General features: G+C 39.3%; 1 protein-coding gene across 1 annotated transcript in view; it reads right to left on the bottom strand.

Annotated features, from left to right (window-relative positions):
- Nucleotides 1-27,607, bottom strand: part of LOC126334903 (BRO1 domain-containing protein BROX-like) — a 113,916-nt gene that overhangs the window by 38,466 nt on the left and 47,843 nt on the right. The window contains exon 6 of the mRNA XM_049997612.1: nucleotides 24,384-24,465. Within this exon, the coding sequence (XP_049853569.1) occupies nucleotides 24,384-24,465 (82 nt within the window). The remainder of the gene's footprint in view (nucleotides 1-24,383; nucleotides 24,466-27,607) is intronic.

Here is a 27,607-nt window from a genome sequence, read left to right as displayed (position 1 = left end):
ACTTTGTTGTAACTTCTGCACATATTTTTAAGTGTGCGTGACCATCAACCAGTTGTCTACTTCAACAGATACTCACCACTGAACTGGCCAAGAGCTGAGTCGACCACACAGTGACAGAATATACGGCTGGTCAACTTCTCTGTACGTTCTTATACACATCCTTCGACTCTGCAATCCACTGGCCTCAATCTCCACTAGCCCCAGGCCCACATACATCCCTGTCCACACGCCTATTATTTCACTTATTCCACACTCTCAGTCTCCTCTCCATACGCTTCCTCTTTCTGAGTCCTATTATCTCCCCCACTCCAAAATCACTCTTTCATTCTTCACTTGACCATGTGCCCCATGCAATCTCCCTGCCTGCACTATGGCAAGCTCATTGGTGTCACATTCATATCCAAATCTTCTTGCTGCCTATCTATCTCTCCTAGCTGTCACCTAACCCTGCCTCCCCCCTCCAACTCCCTTCTGCTCTTCTCAACTTCAGCTGACACACACTCTCACCACAGTTGAGCAGCAGTCCCAGTGAAATGTAACCACACCTGTGTGTGTGTGTGTGTGTGTGTGTGTGTGTGTGTGTGTGTGTGTGTGTGTGTGAGGAGGGGGGGGGGGGGGGTTCTGCATTAGATAGCTCTGAAGCTCTTCGGTCAGAAACCAAATGTCCTTAATCATCAATGGAGAAACCAAACAATTTCAAAGTGTCCAAACCAAATACACTTTTAGGGTAAGCATTGTGCACAACTAGAAATGTTAATGAGTGGACAGCAGCTTTGTAACTCACAAGTGCAGAAAACTGTCCAAGAATGGGAACTTATTGTTAATTATATCTCACCAGCCTCCATGACACTGAAATAAGAGAGAGAGAACTCATATCCACTTAAGTTTGAGAATTTACTAACATTGCTGTTGCACCAATGTCCACCTGTATTCTCAGTGATTTGTTAAACAGGCACTTCAATGTGTGGTTTGCTGTGAGACACTGTCACTGCAGACAGTGTTCACATCCACGTTCATTTTGTCCTCACTCAGATTTGGAAAGGAGTTACATAAAGAAGAAATGCTTCTTTTCTTGTCACACCTATTACATGTTGCACAGCGCTTGGTACACATGATCTGTTCATGTTGAATGATGCAGTATGGCCATGAAGGCAGCGGAGCATGAGGCTGTTACTGTTGTGATGCATACTGTTGTTGTCGTGCATGCCAATTACCTATACGATCCTAAGACATTTGCTGGACTGCTGCAATAGTGTCTACATTGCCTTGCGAACTGACTGAAGGCTGGGAGGGGTGAGACCAGATCTCTATCTGACTACCTGCAGCCCATGAAATTTCAAATAACTGAATTATGTTCAATACTGTCATAAGCACAGGATTTTCACACAGTAGAACTCGCTCTCGAACTTCCCTATCAGGAGGAAGGTGTTTGACTATGTCACGAAGCATTTGATCAGCATAGAATCCCTTATGAACATTTGTAATAAAATTATGACGACGGCTAATTCCATGCAGTTCTGCTACCCATGCCCTGTAAAACTGGTTTGGCCACTTTTGGCACATGTAAAACTCCACACAAGTAGCAATAACGTTCTTACATCCACAGTGATACGTAGAAAGTATCTCGCATATCAGCTCGAAAGAAAGACTTGAAGGTTCTTATAACAGGGCGAGATGATGCAACAACTGATACCAATGACGTGAAATCCACAACAAAAAAGTGCCTTGCACAGGTTTATATGTATTACCACAAATGCCTGGAAATGTTGCCACAGGCATTTTTCAGGAGTGTCCCAGTTTCCAGCTGCATCATTGTATGCAGGGAACAGCAGTGGATATGTTGTTGGTAGGGGCAGCAGGCTGTGTCAGTGTAGTCGTTAAACTGGAAACAGCAATGGTCAGTGCCTGCTGTTGCTCAAGAAGAGATTTGAGCACTCTCTCTATGGAAATTATACTCAAAGGACTAATGACTGAAGTGGAACACTTTTAATTGTATCCCATACTTGTCGTCAAAAGTGTTCTAACCCAAGGATACTGTAATTTATTGCTCAAACACTACACACAAATGGAAGACAAGGTACAATACATTTAGCAATACACAAGAAACCATTGCATTGTGCTGTATATTCATTAGTTACAATAGGGTGCCCAGACAGCAGGCTACACATGTAGTGGCTGTGTTATTAGCAGGCCGGGTAGTCTGTAGTGACGGAATCCTTCACGCATGAACCATGAAGTGACGCACACTCAGCAGAACAGCAGAACATTTCAGGTAAAATAGAAACATCAGGAGTAATAAAGAATTACATCACACTGTACACTTGATGTTTTGAGAAGTCAATAGGCATAAAAAAAGGTGCAAATGTTGCTCGCTCTCTTTCTCTCTCTCTCTTATTTCAATGTCATGGAGGCTGGTGAGATATAATTAACAATAAATTCCCATTCTTGGACATTTTTCTGCACCTTTAAGTTACAAAGCTGCTGTCCACTCATTAACATTCCTAGTTGTGCACAATGCTTACCCAAAAAATCTTTTAGGTTTGGACACTTTCAAATTGTTTGGTTTCGCCATTGATGATTAAGTGCATTTGGTTTCTGACCAAGTTCCATTGTTGTTGTGGTCTTCAGTCCTGAGACTGGTTTGATGCAGCTCTCCATGCTACCCTGTCCTGTGCAAGCTTCTTCATCTCCCAGTACCTACTGCAACCCACATCCTTCTGAATCTGCTTAGTGTACTCATCTCTTGGTCTCCCTCAATGATTTTTACCTTCCAATGCTAAATTTATGATCCCTTGATGCCTCAGAACATGCCCTACCAACCGGTCCCTTCTTCTTGTCAAGTTGTGCCACAAACTCCTCTTCTCCCCTATTCTATTCAATACTTCATCATCAGTTATGTGATCTACCCATCTAATCTTCAGCATTCTTCTGTAGCACCACATTTCGAAAGCTTCTATTCTCTTCTTCTCTAAACAATTTCTCGTCCATATTTCACTTCCATACATGGATACACTCCATAAAAATACTTTCAGAAACGACTTCCTGGCACTTAAATCTATACTCGATGTTAACAAATTTCTCTTCTTCAGAAATGCTTTCCTAGCCATTGCCAGTCTACATTTTATATCTACTCTACTTTGACCATCATCAGTTATTTTGCTCCCCAAATAGCAAAACTCCTTCACTACTTTAAGTGCCTCACTTCCTAATCTAATTCCCTCAGCATCACCTGATTTAATTCGACTACATTCCATTATCCTCGTTTTGCTTTTGTTGATGTTCATCTTATATCCTCCTTACAAGACACTGTCCATTCCGTTCAACTGCTCTTCCAAGTCCTTAGCCGTCTGTGACAGAATTACAATGTCATCGGCGAACCTCAAAGTTTTTATTTCTTCTCCATGGATTTTAATACCTACTCCAAATTTTTCTTTTGTTTCCTTTACTGCTTGCTCAACATACAGATTGAATGACATCGGGGACAGGCTACAACCCTGTCTCACTCCCTTCCCAACCACTGCTTCCCTTTCATGCCCCTCGACTCTTATAACTGCCATCTGGTTTCTGTACAAATGTAAATAGCCTTTTGATCCCTGTACTTTACCCCTACCACCTTTAGAATTTTAAAGAGAGTATTCCAGTCAACATTGTCAAAAGCTTTCTCTAAGTCTACAAATGCTAGAAATGTAGGTTTGCCTTTACTTAATCTCTCTTCTAAGATAAGTCGTAAGGTCAGTATTGCCTCACGTGTTCCAATATTTCTATGGAATCCAAACTGATCTTCCCCGAGGTAGGCTTCTACTAGTTTTTCCATTTGTCTGTAAATAATTCGCGTTAGTATTTTACAGCTGTGACTTATTAAACTGATAGTTTGGTAATTTTCACATCTGTCAACAACTGCTTTCTTTGGGATTGGAACTATTATATTCTTCTTGCAGTCTGAGGGTATTTTGCCTGTCTCATACATTCAATACTTCATCATTAGTTATGTCAAACAGTATATAGCTGTATTTAGGAAAGTTGTAGTGGCAGCTAAAAAAATGACAAGTAATAAATTCATACGAGAACTCAGAAATGAGACAAAAGCAGTGTGGTCAGTTGTTCAGTCCGAACTAGAAGCCAAAGTAAAAATTCATGAGATTTTGAAAATTAGACATGAAAATGAAATTATAGTAAACCCTGTTCAGATGTCAAGTTGTTTCAATGAATTCTTCCTAAATGTAGTAAGATAGGATGTGGATATGACATTCTATCAGGGCATCACGAATTTGGAAAACAGCCAGAACACATCTTTTAAACAATTTGAAAAAAATCACCCAAAGGGATGTGGAAAAGGAAATATTGTCTCTAAAAAACAAAACCTCACATGGGTGGGATGAAATAACAACATCTGTAATCAAGTATGTGTATGATATTATTTCCCAACCACTGTCAACTATTATAAATCAATCTTTTGAACAGGGATGCTTTCCAGAGGTATTGAAATATGGTGAGATCAAATCTCTATACAAGAAAGGATCGACCGAAGATATGGGGAATTACCGCCCTATCTCTCTCTTGCCGGTCTTCACTAAAGTGCTTGAAAAGATTGTAGCAAAACAAATTAATAACTTTCTTACTGTAAATGAAATAATTTTTAAAAACCAGTTCGGATTCCAATAGGGTAAAAGCACTGTGAATGCTATAAATGAGTTTATCCAAAAAATATGCTCCACGTTAGATAAAGGTAGAAAGATCACAGGTATATTCTGTGATCTGACTAAAGCTTTTGATTTAGTGAACCATGCATTACTCCTCCACGAATTACAGATGTATGGAATCAGAGACACTGCTTTAAAATGGTTTAGCTCTTACCTGTCAGGTAGGAAACAAAGAGTAATTTTAACTTCAAATGGAACCAATTATTCATCAGACTGGAAAACAGTTCCCCAAGGAGTCCCACAAGGTTCTATATTGGGTCCCTATCTGTTTCTTTTTTTACGTAAATGACCTACCACTTGCTATTGATGCTCATTCAGTCTTATTTGCTGATGATACGTCAGTTCTAATTGAAAATGAGGTATCTGAAAATATTCCAGAAAAAGCCAAAAATACTTTAGAATAACTTGAATCTTGGTTCTATCAAAATGGACTAAAACTAAATGTAACTAAAACCAAAATGATGCAACTTGAAGCTAAATCAGTAGAAAGGAGTGAAATAAAGATAACTTGCAATGATCAGGATATCACAGAAGCAAACCATGTGAAGTTCTTAGGCCAAAATCTTGACAAAAATTTAAATTGGAAGGTACACATAGATTACTTAGCAAATAAACTGAACAACTTAGCATTTGCAATGAGTATTTTGTCAGGTGCCACAAACATGGATACCAGATAGATAGTTTACCACTGCTACTTTGAGTCAGTTATTTGTTATGGCATAATCTTCTGGGGAAATTCAGCAAATGTCACTAGGCTCCTAGTATTACAAAACGAAAGTAATTAGAAACATGTGTGTTGCAAAAAATGGGAATCCTGTTGACCACTGTTAAAAAATTTAAAAATACTATCTATCCCCTCACTTTACATATATGAGATGGTGGTGTTCCCATATAGAAATCAACATACACTAGATACTTTCCGTTTTGACCACAACTACAGCACTCGCCACAGAGATAACTTCAAACTTCCAACACATTGTTTAAAACGTTGTGCCCAAATGCCAGAGTATATGGGGTTAAAAATTTTCAGTAAAATAAAAGGCAGTAATATATTTAAAATGGAAATGGGCTCACTGAAAAGATTGGTCTTTACTCTTCTGGTGGAAAAGTGTTATTATTCTGTCGATGAATTCAATGAGGACAGCTTCACAATCCGAACACAGGGATTGTATTACACTCATTATTTTATGTACATGTAACTTAGAAGTGTAAAATACACTCCTGGAAATGGAAAAAAGAACACATTTACACCGGTGTGTCAGACCCACCATACTTGCTCCGGACACTGCGAGAGGGCTGTACAAGCAATGATCACACGCATGGCACAGTGGACACACCAGGAACCGCGGTGTTGGCTGTCGAATGGCGCTAGCTGCGCAGCATTTGTGCACCGCCGCCGTCAGTGTCAGCCAGTTTGCCGTGGCATACGGAGCTCCATCGCAGTCTTTAACACTGGTAGCATGCCGCGACAGCGTGGACGTGAACCGTATGTGCAGTTGACGGACTTTGAGTGAGGGCGTATAGTGGGCATGTGGGAGGCCGGGTGGACGTACCGCCGAATTGCTCAACACGTGGGGCGTGAGGTCTCGACAGTACATCGATGTTGTCGCCAGTGGTCGGCGGAAGGTGCACGTGCCCGTCGACTTGGGACCGGACCGCAGCGACGCACGGATGCACGCCAAGACCGTAGGATCCTACGCAGTGTCGTAGGGGACCGCACCGCCACTTCCCAGCAAATTAGGGACACTGTTGCTCCTGGGGTATCGGCGAGGACCATTCGCAACTGTCTCCATGAAGCTGGGCTACGGTCCCGCACACCGTTAGGCCGTCTTCCGCTCACGCCCCGACATCGTGCAGCCCGCCTCCAGTGGTGTCGCGACAGGCGTGAATGGAGGGACGAATGGAGACGTGTCGTCTTCAGTGATGAGAGTCGCTTCTGCCTTGGTGCCAATGATGGTCGTATTTGTGTTTGGCGCCGTGCAGGTGAGCGCCACAATCAGGACTGCATACGACCGAGGCACACAGGGCCAACACCCGGCATCATGGTGTGGAGAGTGATCTCCTACACTGGCCGTACACCTCTGGTGATCGTCGAGGGGACACTGAATAGTGCACGGTACATCCAAACCGTCATCGAACCCATCGTTCTACCATTCCTAGACCGGCAAGGGAACTTACGGTTCCAATAGGACAATGCACGTCCGCATGTATCCCGTGCCACCCAACGTGCTCTAGAAGGTGTAAGTCAACTACCCTGGCCAGCAAGATCTCCGGATCTGTCCTCCATTGAGCATGTTTGTGACTGGATGAAGCGTCGTCTCATGCGGTCTGCAAGTCCAGCACGAACGCTGGTCCAACTGAGGCGCCAGGTGGAAATGGCATGGCAAGCCGTTCCACAGGACTACATCCAGCATCTCTACGATCGTCTCTATGGGAGAATAGCAGCCAGCATTGCTGCGAAAGGTGGATATACACTGTACTAGTGCCGACATTGTGCATGTTCTGTTGCCTGTGTTTATGTGCCTGTGGTTCTGTCAGTGTGATCATGTGATTTATCTGCCCCCAGGAATGTGTCAATAAAGTTTCCCCTTCCTGGGACAATGAATTCACGGTGTTCTTATTTCAATTTCCAGGAGTGTATAATGTAAACATTTGTATTTATCTTAAAAAAAGTGAAAAAAGTTTCTTTTGTAAACCTTGACATGTCTCCTGTACAACAAATCAAATGATTTGAAAATTGTATGTAATGAGATGAATAAACCACATATCACATATCTTGCTCACCAGATGGTAGAGTTTTGTCAGGACTGGCTCTCCCAAGGCCATCAGTAGTTCCAATGGAATGTTGTCTACTCCCGGGGCCTTGTTTCGGCTCAGGTCTTTCAGTGCTCTGTCAAACTCTTCACGCAGTATTGTATCTCCCATTTCATCGGCGTCTACATCATCTTCCATTTCCTTAATATTGTCCTCAAGTACATCGCCCTTGTATAGACCCTCTATATACTCCTTCCACCTTTCTGCTTTCCCTTCTTTGCTTAGAACTGGGTTTCCATCTGCGCTCTTGATGTTTATGCAAGTGGTTCTCTTATCTCCAAACGTCTCTTTAATTTTCCTGTAGGCAGTATCTATCTTACCCCTAGTGAGATAAGCCTCTACATCCTTACATTCGTCCTCTAGCCATCCCTGCTTAGCCGTTTTGCACTTCCTGTCAATCTCATTTTTGAGACGTTTGTATTCCTTTTTGCCTGCTTCATTTACTGCATTTTTATATTTTCTCCTTTCATCAATTAAATTCAATATTTCTTCTGTTACCCAAGGATTTCTACTAGCCCTCGTCTTTTTACCTACTTGATCCTCTGCTGCCTTCACTACTTCATCCCTCCAAGCTACCCATTCTTCTTCTACTGTTTTTCTTTCCCCCTTTCCTGTCAATTGTTCCCTTATGCTCTCCCTGAAACTACATCTACATCTACATCTACATCCGTACTCCGCAAGCCACCTGACGGCGTGTGGCGGAGGGTACCCTGAGTACCTCTATCGGTTCTCCCTTCTATTCCAGTCTCGTATTGTACGTGGAAAGAAGGATTGTCGGTATGCTTCTGTGTGGGCTCTAATCTCTCTGATTTTATCCTCATGGTCTCTTCGCGAGATATACGTAGGAGGGAGCAATATACTGCTTGACTCTTCGGTGAAGGTATGTTCTCGAAACTTTAACAAAAGCCCGTACTGAGCTACTGAGCGTCTCTCCTGCAGAGTCTTCCACTGGAGTTTATCTATCATCTCCGTAACGCTTTCGCAATTACTAAATGATCCTGTAACGAAGCGCGCTGCTCTCCGTTGGATCTTCTCTATCTCTTCTATCAACCCTACCTGGTGCGGATCCCACACTGCTGAGCAGTATTCAAGCATTGGGCGAACAAGCGTACTGTAACCTACTTCCTTTGTTGTAGGATTGCATTTCCTTAGGATTCTTCCAATGAATCTCAGTCTGGCATCTGCTTTACCGACGATCAACTTCATATGATCATTCCATTTTAAATCACTCCTAATGCGTACTCCCAGATAATTTATGGAATTAACTGCTTCCAGTTGCTGACCTGCTATTTTGTAGCTAAATGATAAGGGACCTATCTTTCTATGTATTCGCATCACATTACACTTCGCTACATTGAGATTCAATTGCCATTCCGTGCACCATGCGTCAATTCGCTTGGCATATAAACTCTGTACAACCTCTGCTTCTTTCAGTTTATCCAGGTCCCATCTCCTTAAATTCCCACCTTTTTGCAATTTCTTCAGTTTTAATCTACAGGTCATAACCAATAGACTGCCCCTGGAAATGTCTTACAATTTCAAACCTGGTTCCTAAACCTATGTTTTTGTTGTTGTTGTTGTTGTGGTCTTCAGTCCTGAGACTGGTTTGTTGCAGCTCTCCATGCTACTCTATCCTGTGCAAGCTTCTTCATCTCCCAGTACCTACTGCAACCTACATCCTTCTGAATCTGCTTTGTGTATTCATCTCTGTCTCCCTCTACGATTTTCACCCTCCACGCTGCCCTCCAATACTAAATTGGTGATCCCTTGATGTCTCAGAACATGTCCTACCAACCGATCCCTTCTTCTGGTCAAGTTTTGCCACAAACTTCTCCCCAATCCTATTCAATACTTCCTCATTAGTTATGTGATCTACCCATCTACCTATGTCTTACAATTATATAATCTATCTGATACCTTCTAGTATCTCCAGGATTCTTCCATGTATACAACCTTCTTTCATGATTCTTGAACCAATTGAACCTTCTTTCATGATTCTTGAACCAAGTGTTAGCTATGATTAAGTTATGCTCTATGCAAAATTCTACCAGGCAGCTTCCTCTTTCATTTCTTAGCCCCAATCCGTATTCACCTACTACGTTTCCTTCTCTCCCTTTTCCTACTCTCGAATTCCAGTCACCCATGACTATTAAATTTTCGTCTCCCTTCACTACCTGAATAATTTCTTTTATCTCATCATACATTTCTTCAATTTATTCAGCATCTGCAGAGCTAGTTGGCATATAAACTTGTACTACTGTAGTAGGCATGGGCTTGGTGTCTATCTTGGCCACAATAACGCGTTCACTATGCTGTTTGTAGTAGCTTACCCACACTCACTATTTTTTTTAATTCATTACTAAACATACTCCTACATTACCCCTATTTGATTTTGTGTTTATAACACTGTATTCACCTGACCAAAAGTCTTGTTCCTCCTGCCACCGAACTTCACTAATTCCCACTATATCTAACTTTAACCTATCCATGACCCTTTTTAAATTTTCTAATCTACCTGCCTGGTTAAGGGACTGACATTCCACGCTCCGATCCGTAGAATGCCAGTTTTCTTTTTCCTGATAATGACGTCCTCTTGAGTGGTCCCCACCCGGAGATCCGAATGGGGGACTATTTTACCTCCGGAATATTTTACCCAAGAGGACGCCATCAACATTTATCCATACAGTAAAGCTGCATGCCCTTGGGAAAAATGACGGGCGTAGTTTCCCCTTGCTTTCAGCCGTTCGCAGTACCAGCACAGCAAGGCCGTTTGGTTAATGTTGCAAGGCCAGGTTAGTCAATCATCCAGACTGTTGCCCCAGCAACTACTGAAAAGGCTGCTGTCCCTCTTCAGGAACCACACATTTGTCTGGCCTTCAACAGATACCCCTTCTTTGTCTTTGCACCTACGGTACGGCCATCTGTATCACTGAGGCACGCAAGCCTCCCCACCAATGGCAAGGTCCATGGTTAATGGGGAAGTTCCATATCAGCAGCTAAATGCTCTCTCTGCCATATTTTCCTATCATTTGCTCCATGACTGGGTTGTGCAACAGAATATCAGGCTCATTTTATGATGAAAAAGTCTGCCTGCACCCATTTTTTCTGGGCCCACCCAGTACCGGTAACTTTACATAATTAAGTAAAAGGAGAATTAGATTGTCTTCAATCCCTTGAAGTTATTCAACCTTTTTATTCCAGTGGACAGTCAGCACCACATTGGTGATAGTTGAGAAATCTACTGGTAAACTATGACTAAGCAGTGATTTTTTAAAAATCTATTAATGCCAATCATTGATATCTATCCTCAGCCACACCCTGACGAGGTGTTAGCAAAATTATCAGGGGCCATTGTTTTTCAAAGACTGAATTGGCAGAGGCAGATTTATAGTTGCTGTTTGATGAGAAATATAAATGTTTTCCAGTTATCAATACTCCCTTTGGGCTTTATCAATATCAGTGTTTGCATTTTGGTGTGGGAAGTGCACCAGCTATTTTTCAATGCTTTTTACAGCAGCTTATTGGATCAGTTCCAGCCTACATCATTTAGATGATATAGCAGTGTCTGATGCCTCTACGGAGGAACATTTGCAGAACCTTCGTGCTCTGCTTCCTGTTTTACCGTCTGCAGGGTTAAAGTGCAATTTGGACAAGACTCAGTTTTTTCAATCATCCATTATCTATCTGGGTTTTGAAGTGTTGCATGTTGGGATTAAACCAGTGCACCAGCATACTGATGCTATTACCACATTGCCACACTCCACGTCTGCCAACTAATTACAGGCATTTCTATGAAAAATTACGTACTATCGCAAATTCATACCACACATTGCTACTGTGGCACCACTAATCCATGCATTATTATGTAAAGACATTCCTTTCCACTGGTTCACAGCCAGTGACCGGGCATTCGAGTTGTTGAAATCTAAGCTGCAGTCAGCCCCTTGTTTGGCCACTTTTCAGCCAGACCAGTACCTTGTGTTAATGACAGACATGTCTCATCTGACCTTGGGTCCATCCTTGCATGGTTTTGAATGCCCTATTGCATGCCTCTAAATCCTCAAATTCAGCATAACAGTGTTATTCTCAGATAGAGAAAGAGGCTCTGGAGATCCGGTATGCTCTAAAAAAATTTAATGGTTTTCTATATGGGTCTAAGTGTCACCTGATCAGTCTTCAAACCACTGATGCCTCTCTCTAACTCTTCAGCATCCTTGGCGGACAAAGCCACACATTGCTTACAGCGGTGGGCTCTATTCCATATTTTCAACCTATGGCGCAACAAGCAAATGCTGATGTCATTTCATGTTTGGTGATTGGTCTGGATCCAGTTTGCTAAAGAGGAATTACTCTGTTTTCATTTAGACCCGGAAGCTCAAAATACTGTTGATGGTTTTCCTACTATTAGCACTAAAATTGCAGCCACAGGTCCTGTTTTAAGTAGCACTGTTTCTTTTGTGCAACACAATTGGCCAGACAAACCTCTGGGCCATACTTCTGATCCTTTAAGAAATTATTTTACACTACAAAAATGTTTTTCCATTTGGGACAGAGAGCTCCTGTTAGCTACATAGGGCTCTGCTCCATGAGTTGTAGACATGTTTTTGGCCGTGCATTGGTGGAGAAATAGTGTGAGTCATTGCAGCCTGCCCACAGTGTGCCAACCATCCGGCTGTTCCGTGTGTTTCTTTGTCACTATAGCCGGATCCACAGTAGCCTTGCAAATGAATTCACATAGATTTTGTGGAACCTTTTTAGAATTTCTACTGGCTTGTAGTAACTGATACTTATTCAAAGTTTCTGTAAATGCTGCACTGCTTGTCTGCTTCTGTGGCGGCAACAATTTCCGCTTTGTCAAAAATTTGGGCAATGGAAGGTCTTCCGTATAAATTAGTTAATGTCAATGGTCCTTGGTTCATATCTAGGGAATTTGAAAATTTTTGTAAAAAAAATGGTGTTTTCCATTTCACAGCTCCTGCTTTCCACCCTTAATCGAATGGGGAAACAAGATTACTAGTGTGAACACTTAAAACTCACATGAAAAAATGCGTTTTGGATGTGTCACCACATGTAGCTCTTGATCGGTTCCTTAGTTCTTATAGGTTTAGCTCTGTTGGTGATAAGAGTCTAACAGAGTTGTTGGATGGTCATCAGCCCCAGACTCTGCTACACCTGCATTGGCTCAAGTCAGGTCATCCACTGGCACAGGCGCCGCAATGCTTCCGGCCTGTTGCAGCTGTCTGGGCTCACAGGTTTGGCCACCGGCCGAAATAGGCACCAGAGATAATCAAGAGTACCTGTGGCCGACACCTCTGCCTTGTCGCCACAGCTGAGGATAAAGTATCAGGACATATCAACCAGCTATGACTACACATGGATGGCTGTGCATCCGGTGTGCATCTGCCGCCACCGCATCCGTGACAGTACATCACATGGCTCAACAACCTACATCAACCACAGAAGAAATGGATGTGAACACAGTGCTCACTTCTTCACAAAGGAAGTGGAGTGGTGTAACTACCAAAAAGTGTGTCTGTCATTGCATAGTTCGTGCGTGAAGTCTGTGCTTAATTCAGCCACTAGAGGCCACCAAGCCTGCTAATATGAAGGCCATTGTGTGTGTAACCTGCCAGTTGCACCACCTTTTGGGACAAATGAATATACAGGAGAGAGTGCACGGCTCCACCAGTGACTTTTGTATTACTGACAGTAATATACCTTGTCTTCCATGTGTGCTGAGATAGACCTTACTGGTTTAGTCATAAAGTATATGTCATTCAATAAGTATAAGAACACTGTGCAGAGTAAAGATGCAATGTAAATATGCCTGCACCAAAAAAGAGATGTTTAGAAAAGAAAGATGAACATATATCTGTATTCTAATGTTTCCTTAGGCCAATATCAAATTTTTCACTCTTCAACTATCTATCTCCTCCCATCTGTGATTCTGGGTGGGTGTGTTGTGTATGTGTCAGGCTGCTACGTGTATTTGTGTAAAAGTTTTTTACAATATACCTTCTGGAAAGGAAGGCAGCTTCTTACATTTCTAAATTACTCATCTCGAATAATACCCGGATAAAACTGCAACATACTTTATGATTGTATTATATTATTATTCTTTATCACGGCAATAGAAGGCATTTACTTTTCTTCAAAAAAGAAGAGGTAAATATCACTCTCTTCAAATGAGAATCAATCAAAACAGATTGTTTCAGTGGTAGTCGTAGTGAGAGACCGTGGAGGCGTGAACTTAGATGTGTGAATTGCTGCCGGTGAAAGTATCTGGCAGCCACACCCCTCTAAGTAATCCACATTATTCACACCACTACTTAAATACCAGTGTAACTGGCATGAGTAAGAACGGTATCCCCCAACAATTGAAGTAATTAAAATATATAAAACATGTTGCAAAATTTTTCCACTGTATTAATTAACTTTTGTTTTAAATAAAATAGAAAGAAACTTCCACATGGGAAAAATATATTAAAAACAAAGGTTCCAAGACTTACCAAGCGGGAAAGCGCCGGCAGACAGGCACATGAACAAAACACACAAACACACACACAGAATTACTAGCTTTCGCAACCGATGGTTGCTTCTTCAGGAAGGAGAGGGAAAGACGAAAGGATGTGGGTTTTAAGGGAGAGGGTAAGGAGTCATTCCAATCCCGGGAGCGGAAAGACTTCCCTTAGGGGAAAAAAAGGAGGAAAAGAAGGAAAGGCTTACTTTTTGCCTTTAAATATGTCTGTTTGTGTCTGTGTATGTGCGAATGGATATGTGTGTGTGTGTGCGAGTGTACATCTGTCCTTTTTTTCCCCTAAGGGAAGTCTTTCCGCTCCCGGGATTGGAATGACTCCTTACCCTCTCCCTTAAAACCCACATCCTTTTAACTTTTGTTTTCTTTTTTAAGTGAAACAAGTAATATTTACAAGAGAAAGAGAGGAAAGATCATAAAAGAAGGATATGCTTGGGTGGAGAATAAAATATGTGTGGAAACTAACAGAAAAAAATTGTGAAACCCATTGAGAAAGTAGGAAAATTCTAGCTCATAGCTGCATGACTGCACTCAGTAGTGCCTCACTCACATTTAATAGTAACAGTAGTACCTCTGCCCTCCCATCCTGAACACTGCACTTTTTTAAACCATAGTAAAATAGTGTACTTATTTTTGGCAGATTATTTTGAATAACAACAAGTTGTAGTTAATGTTCACAACATATCACAAGATAATTTAGAAAATTTTCTCGGCGTAATTAAGAAAGGGATGTTCATTTTAAAATTCTGCAATTAGTAAATCACCAGGACTTAAATGGATACATCAGATAAAACCACTGTACCCAAGAATTAATGTACAAGCACAAAATGTCATCACAACTAACATGATAACAAATGATAGTGATTGTGAACATGCTGATGAGTCAGATGATAACCTCGAGTATTATTTAAGCTCAACTATGATTGAGGATAGCTGTGCTGTGATTAATGACATGACTTTACTTACAGCAGGTGAAATAAATTTGCGAATATCACTGGGAAGCATTTTTTCACATGAGGCTATTGATATGACTGAGTAGGCATTCAAAAGTATCCCCCAACAGTGATACAACTTACACAGGGAATGATGAAAGCTCTTAATGATTTTAGGAATGAACAAACACAAAACTTTAAGGAGCAAACACAGGACTTTAATGCTTTAACACAAAAATTTAATAATTTAATACAAAAAGTCAAAGATTCTTCAAAACAACAAACACAAATATTTAATGACTTTGGGAATCATGTGACACAAAAATTTGAGGAACTTTCAAATGAACAAAATTTGATTATCTAAGAAAGAAGCTGTGCACTGATCTATCAAATGATTTAACATTTAAGTTGTCCAAAAAGGGCACAGAATTAAAGGTGTAGTTATTCACAGATCTGTTTCATGAAATAGATAAGCTGGGAAAAAAGGTATCAGATATAGACAAGGTGCAGGAGGATATGACAGGTAAGCTGAAAAATGAGAATCACATAGATTAAAATGCAGGGTACTCAATCCGAAATTAATATTAAGTGTAAAGGAGATGCAAGATACTATTACTGATTTGCACACTACACGTAAAGCTTTGCTGTCTGACTGAATCAGGTCTAAAAGTATCGGAAGAAAAATTGCAGCACACTTTTATTTGTGGTACTGATATCACAAAGGAGCCACTAATCACCAGCAATCAGGTGCAGTCAGGCAGAATAGAGAGATGGAATACCTATTTGCTGTTAACCACTAGTCCTTCAGGCAGAGAGGATGGGGATTGTAAAATGAAACAGGCTCTGCCAATGTCAATACCAGTTGAACTGGTATGCAGCCAAACAATGCAACAGCAGTAGCAGATTGTATCTCCTGCCTGTTTATTCTCCTTGAAGACAATTGGAAGTACACAGCCTTGTATGTGAGGGCAGAAGCTATTAACTTTGTGTCTTGCCTTTCAGCTTAAATGTGAGCACAGGTGCCTTCACTTCCATGTTAGACAAAGTTTTAGGTCCAGAACTAATTAATAAAGTAACTTGTTACATGGGTGACTTGCTAATAGCAACACTTACCTGGGAAAAGCATTTACAACTTTTGGGACAAGTACTATACCAATTCTCAGAATACAGAGATACGGCAAATTTAAAGAAATCTGAATTTGGGAAAGAAAAGTCCCAGGACACATCATATCACCCCCTGGTAGTCTGCCAGATATGGAAACTAGATGCATTCAGACATTTTGCCTGCTTAAAAAAATCCTCAAAGCTTATCTGGGCTTTAGAAAATTTATTCCTGATCAGTCGCTGAACAGTGATGCCTTGAACTTGTTACAGAAGAATTCTGATGGATATTAACCAATCAATGTCAAACAGACTTTGAAAACATAAAAGAAACTCTACTCAACCCAAATACATTATTTCACCCTGACATGTCATTAGAGTTTTATGTAAGCACTGATGCATCCTTGCAGGGTCTGGGAGCATGCCTATGCCAAATCACTGAGACAGTAACAGAGCTCCAAGTTCTCTCTATAGAGTGCGCTTTTAAGAAATTAAAATATTATTTGTGGGGAAAACACACCAAAATCTACTGTGACCATTAAGAACTTTCTTTTATCTTGAATGCAAATTGCTGCACAGAAGAATAGACAATGGAAAATCCAGGTTGTTGCAGATGGCTTCGTTAATTGCAGGAATTAGGTTTTGAGGTAGCATACATCAAAGGTAAACAAAACACAATTGCTGACACCTTGCTGATGTTATCCCAAGGGTTAAATGAATTTTTAGAGCTCACTGAACAGAATTGTGAAATCCATGTCCTACATATGCAAGACAAAACACACCAAGCCTATTACACAGAAATGTGCAATAGCCTGGAATAAATATAAGACGATGATCTGCAATGGAAAAAGGTAACGCTGAAACTATGTAAGGCGATGATGATAACAACTTTTTTACAAAATTTATATTATTTATAAAGGAGTACTGTTTCACTGATGGACACCTAACCAAGAATGGTGGTATTTGTGTTTACCTGAAAAGTTTGTAGATGAATTCATTCTTTACACTTGCAATGTATGGTGGCTTTATGGTGTTACTAAATGCACTGATAAGATAATCATGTACTGCTACTTCACCAACATGTGGCACTGAATTCTCCAAGTAATTTGAAAATGTATTACTTATCAGAAGACCATACACTGCAACAAGTCTAAATTTTGGATGCTATTGGCCCTTATCCAAAATGTAAATGGGGCATTAAGCATGCAATTGCCTTATATGATGTTTTTTTCCAAGTATGTTAAGTTGTAAGTGAAGTAGTCAGTGACCATCGGTTCTACTATTAGAAGAATTATGATGACTAGTTTCTGAGAGTAGGGAAGCCGCAGGTACTGTTAACTGATAATGCATCGTACTTCACAAGTAACACAGGGGAGGAATTCACGACCAGAAATAAAATAAAACACACACTGATATCAACATTCTACACCCACGCAAGCCCCATAGCAAGGGTGTTTAAGGAATTTAACAGATTTATGTGGTGCAACACACTACACAAACATACAAAATGGATTGAGTTCATCTCACCATTTCACCACGTCATTAACAACTTGTCACATATGTCGACAGGTTTTATGCCAACTGAACTAATGTTTAAGAAATAAGAAATTGATGAGTGGGAAAAACCATTGCCTAATGTACCCAAGGAAAATATGTCATTTGCAGAAAAAATATGCCAAACCTTGATAGAGAAAAGGTCGTGTAGCGAAAAAAAAAGTTTTATGACAAAAGATTTGGGTGCACCATACAGTTCCATACAGGACATGGAGTAGTGTAGCAAATGCGCCCAGAGTCTACCAAACAAGGAAAACTTAACTGCAAATGGCAACTCTTATATACTGGCCCACTTATAATTACACAAGTCCCTCTTCTTGGATCACATAGACTAGGAATCCTATAATGGAAAGGACAAGGGTTTTTGTGAACCAAAGGATCTAAAGGAATTTGTTCTCTGAATGGGTTAGACAAAAGGTTAAACCAACTAACAAAGCTATTGTGCTTAAGTATAGTTAAAATATTTCACTATAAATTAGGAAAGGTGTTCACTTGGTTTTACAATAAGTTTCTCTCTTGTTATTTATATGTGTGTAAATAGAAATAAGGTGAGTCAATAGTTATTTAAGATTTTTTTCACTGACAAAAGGATGTTGTGAAATAAGTAATAAGCAGAATTTAATCCCTATGATGCAAAGTCACTACTAAAACACATACACCTTCCAGCCGCAAAGTGATAAATGAGGTGGGGAGAAATAAATGATGTAGCATTAAGAGGTGAGGCTACGCACAAGCACAGTAGAAATTTGCATCACAGGACAGTGATCTCAGCCCATGTGTGAAATGAGTCCAACACACTGTTTAACATGTCAGACATTCAGCTCATATTAATATCTGTACACCAAGCAGAATATACTCAAAAGTTTATGAATGTAAATTAATTATTAAAATAAATTCAAAGGTCTACACCACAACAATAAAATTAATATAAGAAAAGAGAACTAAGATAAGGAAATATTTACATGGAAGGGAATAAAATGAAATAACTACAGGAGATATCTACACACTAGGCTACTATTTACAATGTATACAAAAAAACCTACATTGTAGCTATATACAAAATAAACAAAGCACTATAGTATAGCAGATCTGTACATCCAATGAAAGAATGAAAAATTCTAAGGATATGCTCTTGCTCTAAATAAGCTCTGAGAGGGGGTAATTACACAGTGACTCGTCTTCGAAGATACCAATTTATTTCATGTGTACTCACTGTATGAATATGGAAGGAATTGAAAATGGCAAGCAGCAACGATAGACAAGCTGTTAATATTAGCACATTTTGCTCTCACAAAAAAGGGTTGAATTCTGAGAAAGAGTCAGAAAATGATGAACTAAAAAGTTTGTGTACTAAATGCTTAGTTTATAAGCAAATATTAAGGTTTTTTTTTTATAGGGAACGATGCAAGGACATGTCCCAGTAATGAGAAGAAAAATAATTTAAGTATGTTGTTGTTGTCGTGGTCTTCAGTCCTGAGACTGGTTTGATGCAGCTCTCCACGCTACTCTATCCTGTGCAAGCTTTTTCATCTCCCAGTACCTACTGCAACCTACATCCTTCTGAATCTGCTTAGCGTATTCATCTCTTGGTCTCCCTCTACGATTTTTACCCTCCACGCTGCCCTACAATGCTAAATTGGTGATCCCTTGATGCCTCAGAACATGTCCTACCAACCGATCCCTTCTTCTGGTCAACTTGTGCCACAAACTTCTCTTCTCCCCAATCCTATTCAATACTTCCTCATTAGTTATGTGATCCACCCATCCAATCTTCAGCATTCTTCTGTAGCACCACATTTCGAAAGCTTCTATTCGATTCTTGTCCAAACTATTTATCGTCCATGTTTCACTTCCATACATGGCTACACTCCATACAAATACTTTCAGAAATGACTTCCTGGCACTTAAATCTATACTCGACGTTAACAAATTTCTCTTCTTCAGAAACGCTTTCCTTCCCATTGCCAGTCTACATTTTATATCCTCTCTACTACGACCATCATCAGTTATTTTGCTCCCCAAATAGCAAAACTCCTTTACTACTTTAAGTGTCTCATTTCCTAATCTAATTCCCTCAGCAGCACCCGACTTAATTCGACTACATTCCATTATCCTCGTTTTGCTTTTGTTGATGTTCATCTTATATCCTCCTCTCAAGACACTATCCATTCCATTCAACTGCTCTTCCAAGTCCTTTGCTGTCTCTGATAGAATTACAATGTCATCGGCGAACCTCAAAGTTTTTACTTCTTGTCCATGGATTTTAATACCTACTCCAAATTTTTCTTTTGTTTCCTTTACTGCTTGCTCTATATAGAGATTGAATAACATCGGGGAGAGGCTACAACCCTGTCTTACTCCCTTCCCAACAACTGCTTCCCTTTCATGTCCCTCGACTCTTTATAACTGCCATCTGGTTTCTGTACAAATTGTAAATAGCCTTTCGCTCCCTGTATTTTACCCCTGCCACCTTTAGAATTTGAAAGAGAGTATTACAGTAAACATTGTCAAAAGCTTTCTCTAAGTCTACGAATGCTAGAAACGTAGGTTTGCCTTTCCTTAATCTTTCTTCTAAGATAAGTCGTAAGGTCTGTATTGCCTCACGTGTTCCAACATTTCTACGGAATCCAAACTAATCTTCCCCGAGGTCGGCTTCTACTAGTTTTTCTGTTCGTCTGTAAAGAATTCGTGTTAGTATTTTGCAGCTGTGGCTTATTAAACTGATTGTGCGGTAATTTTACACATCTGTCAACACCTGCTTTCTTTGGGATTGGAATTATTATATTCTTCTTGAAGTCTGCGCGTATTTCGCATGTTTCATACATCTTGTTCACCAGATGGTAGAGTTTTGTCAGGACTGGCTCTCCCAAGGCCATCAGTAGTTCCAATGGAATGTTGTCTACTCCGGGGGCCTTGTTTCGGCTCAGGTCTTTCAGTGCTCTGTCAAACTCTTCACGCAGTATCGTATCTCCCATTTCATCTTCATCCACATCCTCTTCCATTTCCATAATATTGTCCTCAAGTACATCGCCCTTGTATAGACCCTCTATATACTTCTTCCACCTTTCTGCTTTCCCTTCTTTGCTTAGAACTGGGTTTCCATCTGAACTCTTGATGTTCATACAAGTGGTTCTCTTTTCTCCAAAGGTCTCTTTAATTTTCCTGTAGGCAGTATCTATCTTACCCCTAGTGAGATAAGCCTCTACATCCTTACATTTGTCCTCTAGCCCTCCCTGCTTAGCCATTTTGCACTTCCTGTCGATCTCATTTTTGAGACGTTTGTATTCCTTTTTGCCTGCTTCATTTACTGCATTTTTATATTTTCTCCTTTCATCAATTAAATTCAATATTTCTTCTGTTACCCAAGGATTTCTACTAGCCCTCGTCTTTTTACCTACTTGATTATCTGCTGCCTTCACTACTTCATCGCTCAAAGCTACCCATTCTTCTTCTACTGTATTTGTTTCCCCCATTCCTGTCAATTGTTCCCTTATGCTCTCCCTGAAACTCTGTACAACCTCTGGTTCTTTCAGTTTATCCAGGTCATATCTCCTTAAGTTCCCTCCTTTTTGCAATTTCTTCAGTTTTAATCTACAGGTCATAACCAATAGATTGTGGTCAGAGTCCACATCTGCCCCTGGAAATGTCTTACAATTTAAAACCTAGTTCCTAAATTTCTGCCTTACCATTATATAATCTATCTGATATCTTTTAGTATCTCCAGCGTTCTTCCATGTATACAACCTTCTTCCATGATTCTTAAACCAAGTAAGTAGGTGGTGCCAAAAGAAATGGGTCACACCACAATATGAATAATTATTTATGTATACGTATGTGTATGAATGTGACAGCGTGAATGTTATGTGTGAATATAAAGAAGTTATAGTACATAAAATGTTGTGTAATGACGTCAAGGTCGTGTACTACAAAAGGATAAAAATAAGGGGTCAGACTGTACACTGAAGAATACAAGTAACAGATATGAATGCCAAATACAAGTGTTCAAGACAATTACATGTGATCAGGGCTTATCTGGATGTCCTTCCACGGAACATTTCTTTTGACACAGGTTTCGTAGTAAAGTATTTACATATGTACATGTACACTACACAGGAGCTGTACCCCACGATGAAAAGTATAAATTAGGTACACTGATTACAATCAATATAAGTAATTTTAAGCAAAAGACATTAATAAACTTGTAAGAGACAATGACGTTAGAATTTTATCTATAGTGCTCAAAACACTGAGTAAATAGTTATGTCACAAAACACAAAGAAGCCTTCAAGAGAATTTGCTCAATTATTGTGTGATGTGTGAACGATGGATTTCAGCAGGAGATGATAAATGCTTCTTTCAATTCTTAATATAACTCCCTGTATATTCATAGACCATCTCATGGGAGAAATGAAGAGAGTGTCGCTAAGTGTAGTTAGGCCTGCTTGTGTTGGAAACATGAGATTGAAGGTCTCCATTCCTTTCGTTAGCAATATGGAATTATGAATGTTTAAGTTAAATGAGGTCATGGTAGTAGTTCATGCATATCATCAAATTGCATACACATATTTTTTTTGTCCTGACTTGTAACATGTTTTGCAATTTATTTGTGTAAACAAAGATTATGTCAAGAGTTTAAAAGTTAAAGGGAATAATAGCTCATCATAAAAGTTGTAAATATAAGTGATTTATAAACAATGAGAATTAATATGAAATAGCTTGTCACAGAAATGTTTCCCAATGAATTTAGAAGGCGAAAATTACTTCTTAAACATTATTCACTTGTATCTAAATATTGTTATGCAAATATCAAAATGATGTGACAAAGTCATGTATACACTTGTTCATAACTGAAATGTATTAGATATTGTTTGTCAGCTAATATTAAAATTACATTTATGTGTAGTTGTAAGGAGCAATTATGCCATATTTTAATTTTTTTAAATCATGTAAAATTTTACACACTTGTACAAGACAACTAAGGAAAAGAGTACATGAAAAGGGTGTTTAACATATGTGAAATAAAAAGGGTTCTTATAGAAAATTTCACATAGCATATGTTCAGCATGTGTTAAATTAGGAATACACACTCATGTGGAACAATGATCAAATTATGGTGTACCTAAAATGACAAAAACATTGTAAGTGCCTTTGTAGTGGTGTTGGATGCTGAACTTTACTACAAAGGGCGAATTAAAGTATGTAATTTATGGGTTTACCTGGAATATGGTGAGCTCTAGGTGTGGTGACGATGATAAGGGATGGCCTTTTGGACTCTAAAATACGTGATGGACAATGTGGTCTATATACATTGATTGGAACTTTATAGCTGCTCCATTGCGCCATTGAACTTTTTAAACAAATGCACATGAAGATGCACTTTTCCTATGGAACAAAAGATTGTAATTCAAATATGCCCTTTGTTGGGTGATGATCTCTTAGAAACTGAGCATTTAAAGTTTTGTAAATTTCATGAAAATTAACTGCAATATAAATAAAGCTGACATGTGCAGGGGATAAATAAGATATAAACTTGGCCACAAATAAAGGGATTTGATCCCTAGCCAGGCCAAAAGTAGTTTAAGAAGTACTTTCATATGAAATTTGATTATTTATGTTGTTTGTAAAAACTACCACTGCTGAATAATGTCATCTAGTAATCATGATCAAGTATATGTTGTTTAATCATTATCGAAACACTGTGCGGGGCAAAAATACAACATAAAACATGTCGCACCAAAAAGAGGCATGCATGAAAAGAAAGATGACCATATATCTGTAATTTAAAGTTTCTTTAAGCCAATATCAAATTTTTCACTCTTCAAATATCTGTCTCTTTCCGTCCATGATTCTGGGTGAACATGGTGAATGTGTGTCGGGCACCTATGTGTATTTGTGTCAAGTTTTTTTACAACATATCTTCTGGAAATGGAGGCAATTTCTTCCATTTCTAAATTACTCATCCTGGAAATGATACCTGGATACACCGCAGCCTGCAATCTTCGAATATAGCTGCAACATTATTTATGATCGAATTGTACTGTATTCCTTATCATGATTATGGATGGTGTTTCCTTTTCTTCAAGAAAGAGGAGGTAAATATCACTCTGCTCAAAGGAGTGTTAATATATCAATCAATTTAGACTATTTCAGTGGTAATCGAAGTGAGAGACTGCAGAGGTGCGAACTTAGAAGTGTGAATTGATGCTGGTGAAAGTATCCACCAACCACACATCTTGAAATAATCCACATTATTTGCACCTCTCTACAGCACCAGTACTTAAAATGCCAGTATAGTGTGCACTAGTAGAGTAATAAATTACAGTGTTCTTGGGTTAGAGCATTTTCCAACACATATTGCAGTAGCCACCAGAAAGATCGCGGGAGGCACACATCGGTACGGCGCATCACGGACAGTAGTTGCCGCAAGTAAAGTCCCGTCCACCAGGGGGCACGCAATAATTCGGCCACGCCCTCTGCCGGTGGAACAACAACAACTCAGGCAGCACGGGCTGTGCCCAGTCAGTTTTACATCGGGCATGCCTAACAGACAGTTCCCGGTCTACACTATGTGAAGTGCGACGGACAACGTGAATCGTGTTAATACACATATTCTTTGTATTAAGTGTTACCTGAAAATACTGCTATTATCTTACAATTCCAGTCAAAAGAAATGAGTCAAACATGTGACTATATCCTTTTATTTATTACATCATTCTGGTCAGGTGCAGTTGAAATAATAATACTTACTGGTTTGACCCTCCTGTAAGCCCCTTACAGCTTCTCCACACTTGTCCTGTGACAAGAGATTTTCTCCACAAAAAGTGTATGCCTGAAAGAGTAAACAGAACATTAACAATTCAACTGAATGTTTCCATTGCTATTTGTGGCATAACTGAAAGCCCATGTACCTTTGTTAAGACAATGGAGGAATTACTGAATACATGAGTTACTATAACAATATTATGAGAAGGAAAGTTGCTACTTAACATACAGCGGCGATGCTGAGTCGCAGATAGGAACAAGAAAAAGACTGTCACAATTATAGCTTTGCCGTTAAGGCCTTTATCAACAATAGACACACACACACACACACACACACACACACACACACACACACACACACACACACACACACACACGTGTGTGTGTGTGTGTGTGTGTGTGTCTATTTTTGACAAAGGCCTTAATGGTCAAAAGCTATAATTGTGAGAGTCTTTTGTTATGTTGCGCCTATCTGCAGCTCAGAATCTCCACTATATGATGAGTAGCACCTTTCCTTCTCATAATATTGTTACATTTGATCCTGGATTTTCCATTGAATGAGTTACTATAACACGTATGTAGCTACTTGCAGCATTTCTTCTTTCCTTTTTGTCTCTGCCCTCAGAAATATTTTAGTAGAGTGATGCCGTATTACTTTGATATTGCTGTCTTGTTTCATTAAATAATTACTAATTGATTTTTGTTATAAAATGAGCTAAAGAGAGATGTTTCCACAATCAGCACTGATGACTAACAAGAAACATAAGAAGAACAAAATATGAAAGTATTGCAAACAACAATACAAGACAGAAAATGAAAGTAAATATTAGATCACTTTTAGAAAACAAAACATACTGACAGAATTAGGTAAATATGACATTCACAAATTATTATTAGAAATCTTTGTGACAGAAGAGGACCCATCTTCTCTCAGCTGACATAACAAGAACAACTGGAGCGGGACTGACAGACATAATTAAAAAACAGAGGTGAATCACGATTAAGATGGGGAACAGGAAAAAGGAAAGAGTGCATCACTGGTGCTGTAGGGAAGAAAAAGCCACGCCAATACCAGGGACACGAGAGATGTAATGCACAAGAAAAATTTATAGACATAACAATGGACAAATGGGTGGCATTCAAATCTAGTGAAGAGACAAACTGTGGCAGACCATGATTTGATATTCTTGCCTTTTACAGGCAGTGCTGACTGTAGATAGTAGACTGGTAGTATTGAGCAAGTGAGGGCTGGCTGTGAACTGTGTCTAAATAGTCCACCTGGGAAGTATCACACCAGAACACACTCTTATGCATAGTGAAAATTTCATTCATGGGCTAAGATTCAAACTGTAAAGTTAGACTAACAAGGAGAAAAGATGATGGACAAAGATGTAAGGTACAGAGCTAAAAAAAAAAGGGGAGAAATAAAAACACGGGGAAAATGATGAAGTGGGAAGGAGACAGAAGAAAAAGAGAACTGTTCTTATACAAATGAAAGGGTTATAGAGAATGTTTTAAAAGAGATTGTGATTACATTTTTGTCCATGTGGCATTCAGTCATCACTATCAACCAGCTGATAAATGGGCACTTTCATGTGGTAACCTTCCATGATTTAAAAGGCACATGAGTGAATCTGAAAATCTTGAGCATTTGAAATGGTTCCTTAGGCAATGTCATGCTTCCTACATAACAGTATTACAGTGATTTTTATAATTTTGGAGAGGCAGAACATTGTTGCACAATGAGAGTGAGGTGGGTATCTGAAGACTCTAGTGAAGCAGCAAATCTTGGCCATTACGCAGAAAATAATTTGAGCGAATAAAGAGTGACATATAAGGACATTAAGGCATCATTAATATATTGTGTCACTCTATGACAAATGAGCCACGACATTTCCATATAAAATAATGAGAAGAAATGTAGTATTAGATTGAGAAGACATAAAAATCTAGGATTGTAGATTTTCATTGTAAGTGCAACAGCAGTTCCTATATTTAGGTATGATTGATTTGTGCAGTCTTATGAATGTGTGTACACATTTATGTGTCCTAATATTAATGTACTGATATGCACACTGGCTTCTGGGGGTTGGTGCAATAGTGCTACATGGGGCAGGTGCCATGACCTTTTTCAAGATTGCTTAGGTCAGTGAATTTATTCATGAGGCCACAAATGAATAAATTCATTTGTAGCCTCATCTTGGGTACAATGACTCCACATTTCTCTCTCCTACACTTATAAATTTTCCTTTCCACATCATGTGCCATCAGGTGGCAGGCACTTGGTGAGCAGTGGTCACAACATTTTGGCTCAGCAGTGTAAATATTATTATTATTATTATTATTATTATTATTATTATTATTAATAATTCTTTATAGAAAAAGCAGAAACTAGCAAAATACACAAAGCAATCACTCATATAAATACATCGGCTACACCATTGCAATTCCATAACCACTTCTACAACCCTTTAGATCACATAACATAAACAGATACAAAGAAAGTAAATTGGAGAAAGAAAACACTACATGGCAAACACCCGTATCATCTAACACAGCCGCACATCGGTCAAGACACATCCAACACATGGCTAAGAAAAGGCAATATATACAGTGAGATGGAAGGATTCATGATTGCAATACAGGATCAAACAATAAACACCAGATATTACAGCAAGCATATTATTAAAGATCCCAATACCACAACAGATAAATGTAGACTTTGAAAACAACAAATAGAAACAGTAGATCACATCACAAGCGGATGTACAATACTAGCAAATACAGAATACTCCAGAAGACATGACAATGTAGCAAAAATAATACATCAACAACTTGCCATACAACATAAACTAATAAAACAACACATTCCCACATACAAGTATGCACCACAAAATGTACTAGAGAATGATGAATACAAATTATACTGGAACAGAACCATTATAACAGATAAAACAACACCACATAACAAACCTGACATCATACTCACCAAAAATAAGAAGAAATTAATACAACTAATCGAAATATCCATACCCAATACAACAAATATACAGAAGCAAACAGGAGAAAAAATTGAAAAATACATCCAACTGGCTGAGGAAGTCAAGGACATGTGGCATCAGGATAAAGTTGACATTATACCAATTATACTGTCAACTACAGGAGTCACACCACACAATATCCCCCAGTACATCAACGCAATACAGCTG

Source organism: Schistocerca gregaria, chromosome 2, assembly GCF_023897955.1.
Source record: "Schistocerca gregaria isolate iqSchGreg1 chromosome 2, iqSchGreg1.2, whole genome shotgun sequence".
In the NCBI taxonomy this organism is placed as follows: domain Eukaryota; kingdom Metazoa; phylum Arthropoda; class Insecta; order Orthoptera; family Acrididae; genus Schistocerca; species Schistocerca gregaria.
Note: the sequence above shows the minus strand (reverse complement) of the source record. Positions and strands in the feature narration are given on the sequence as shown.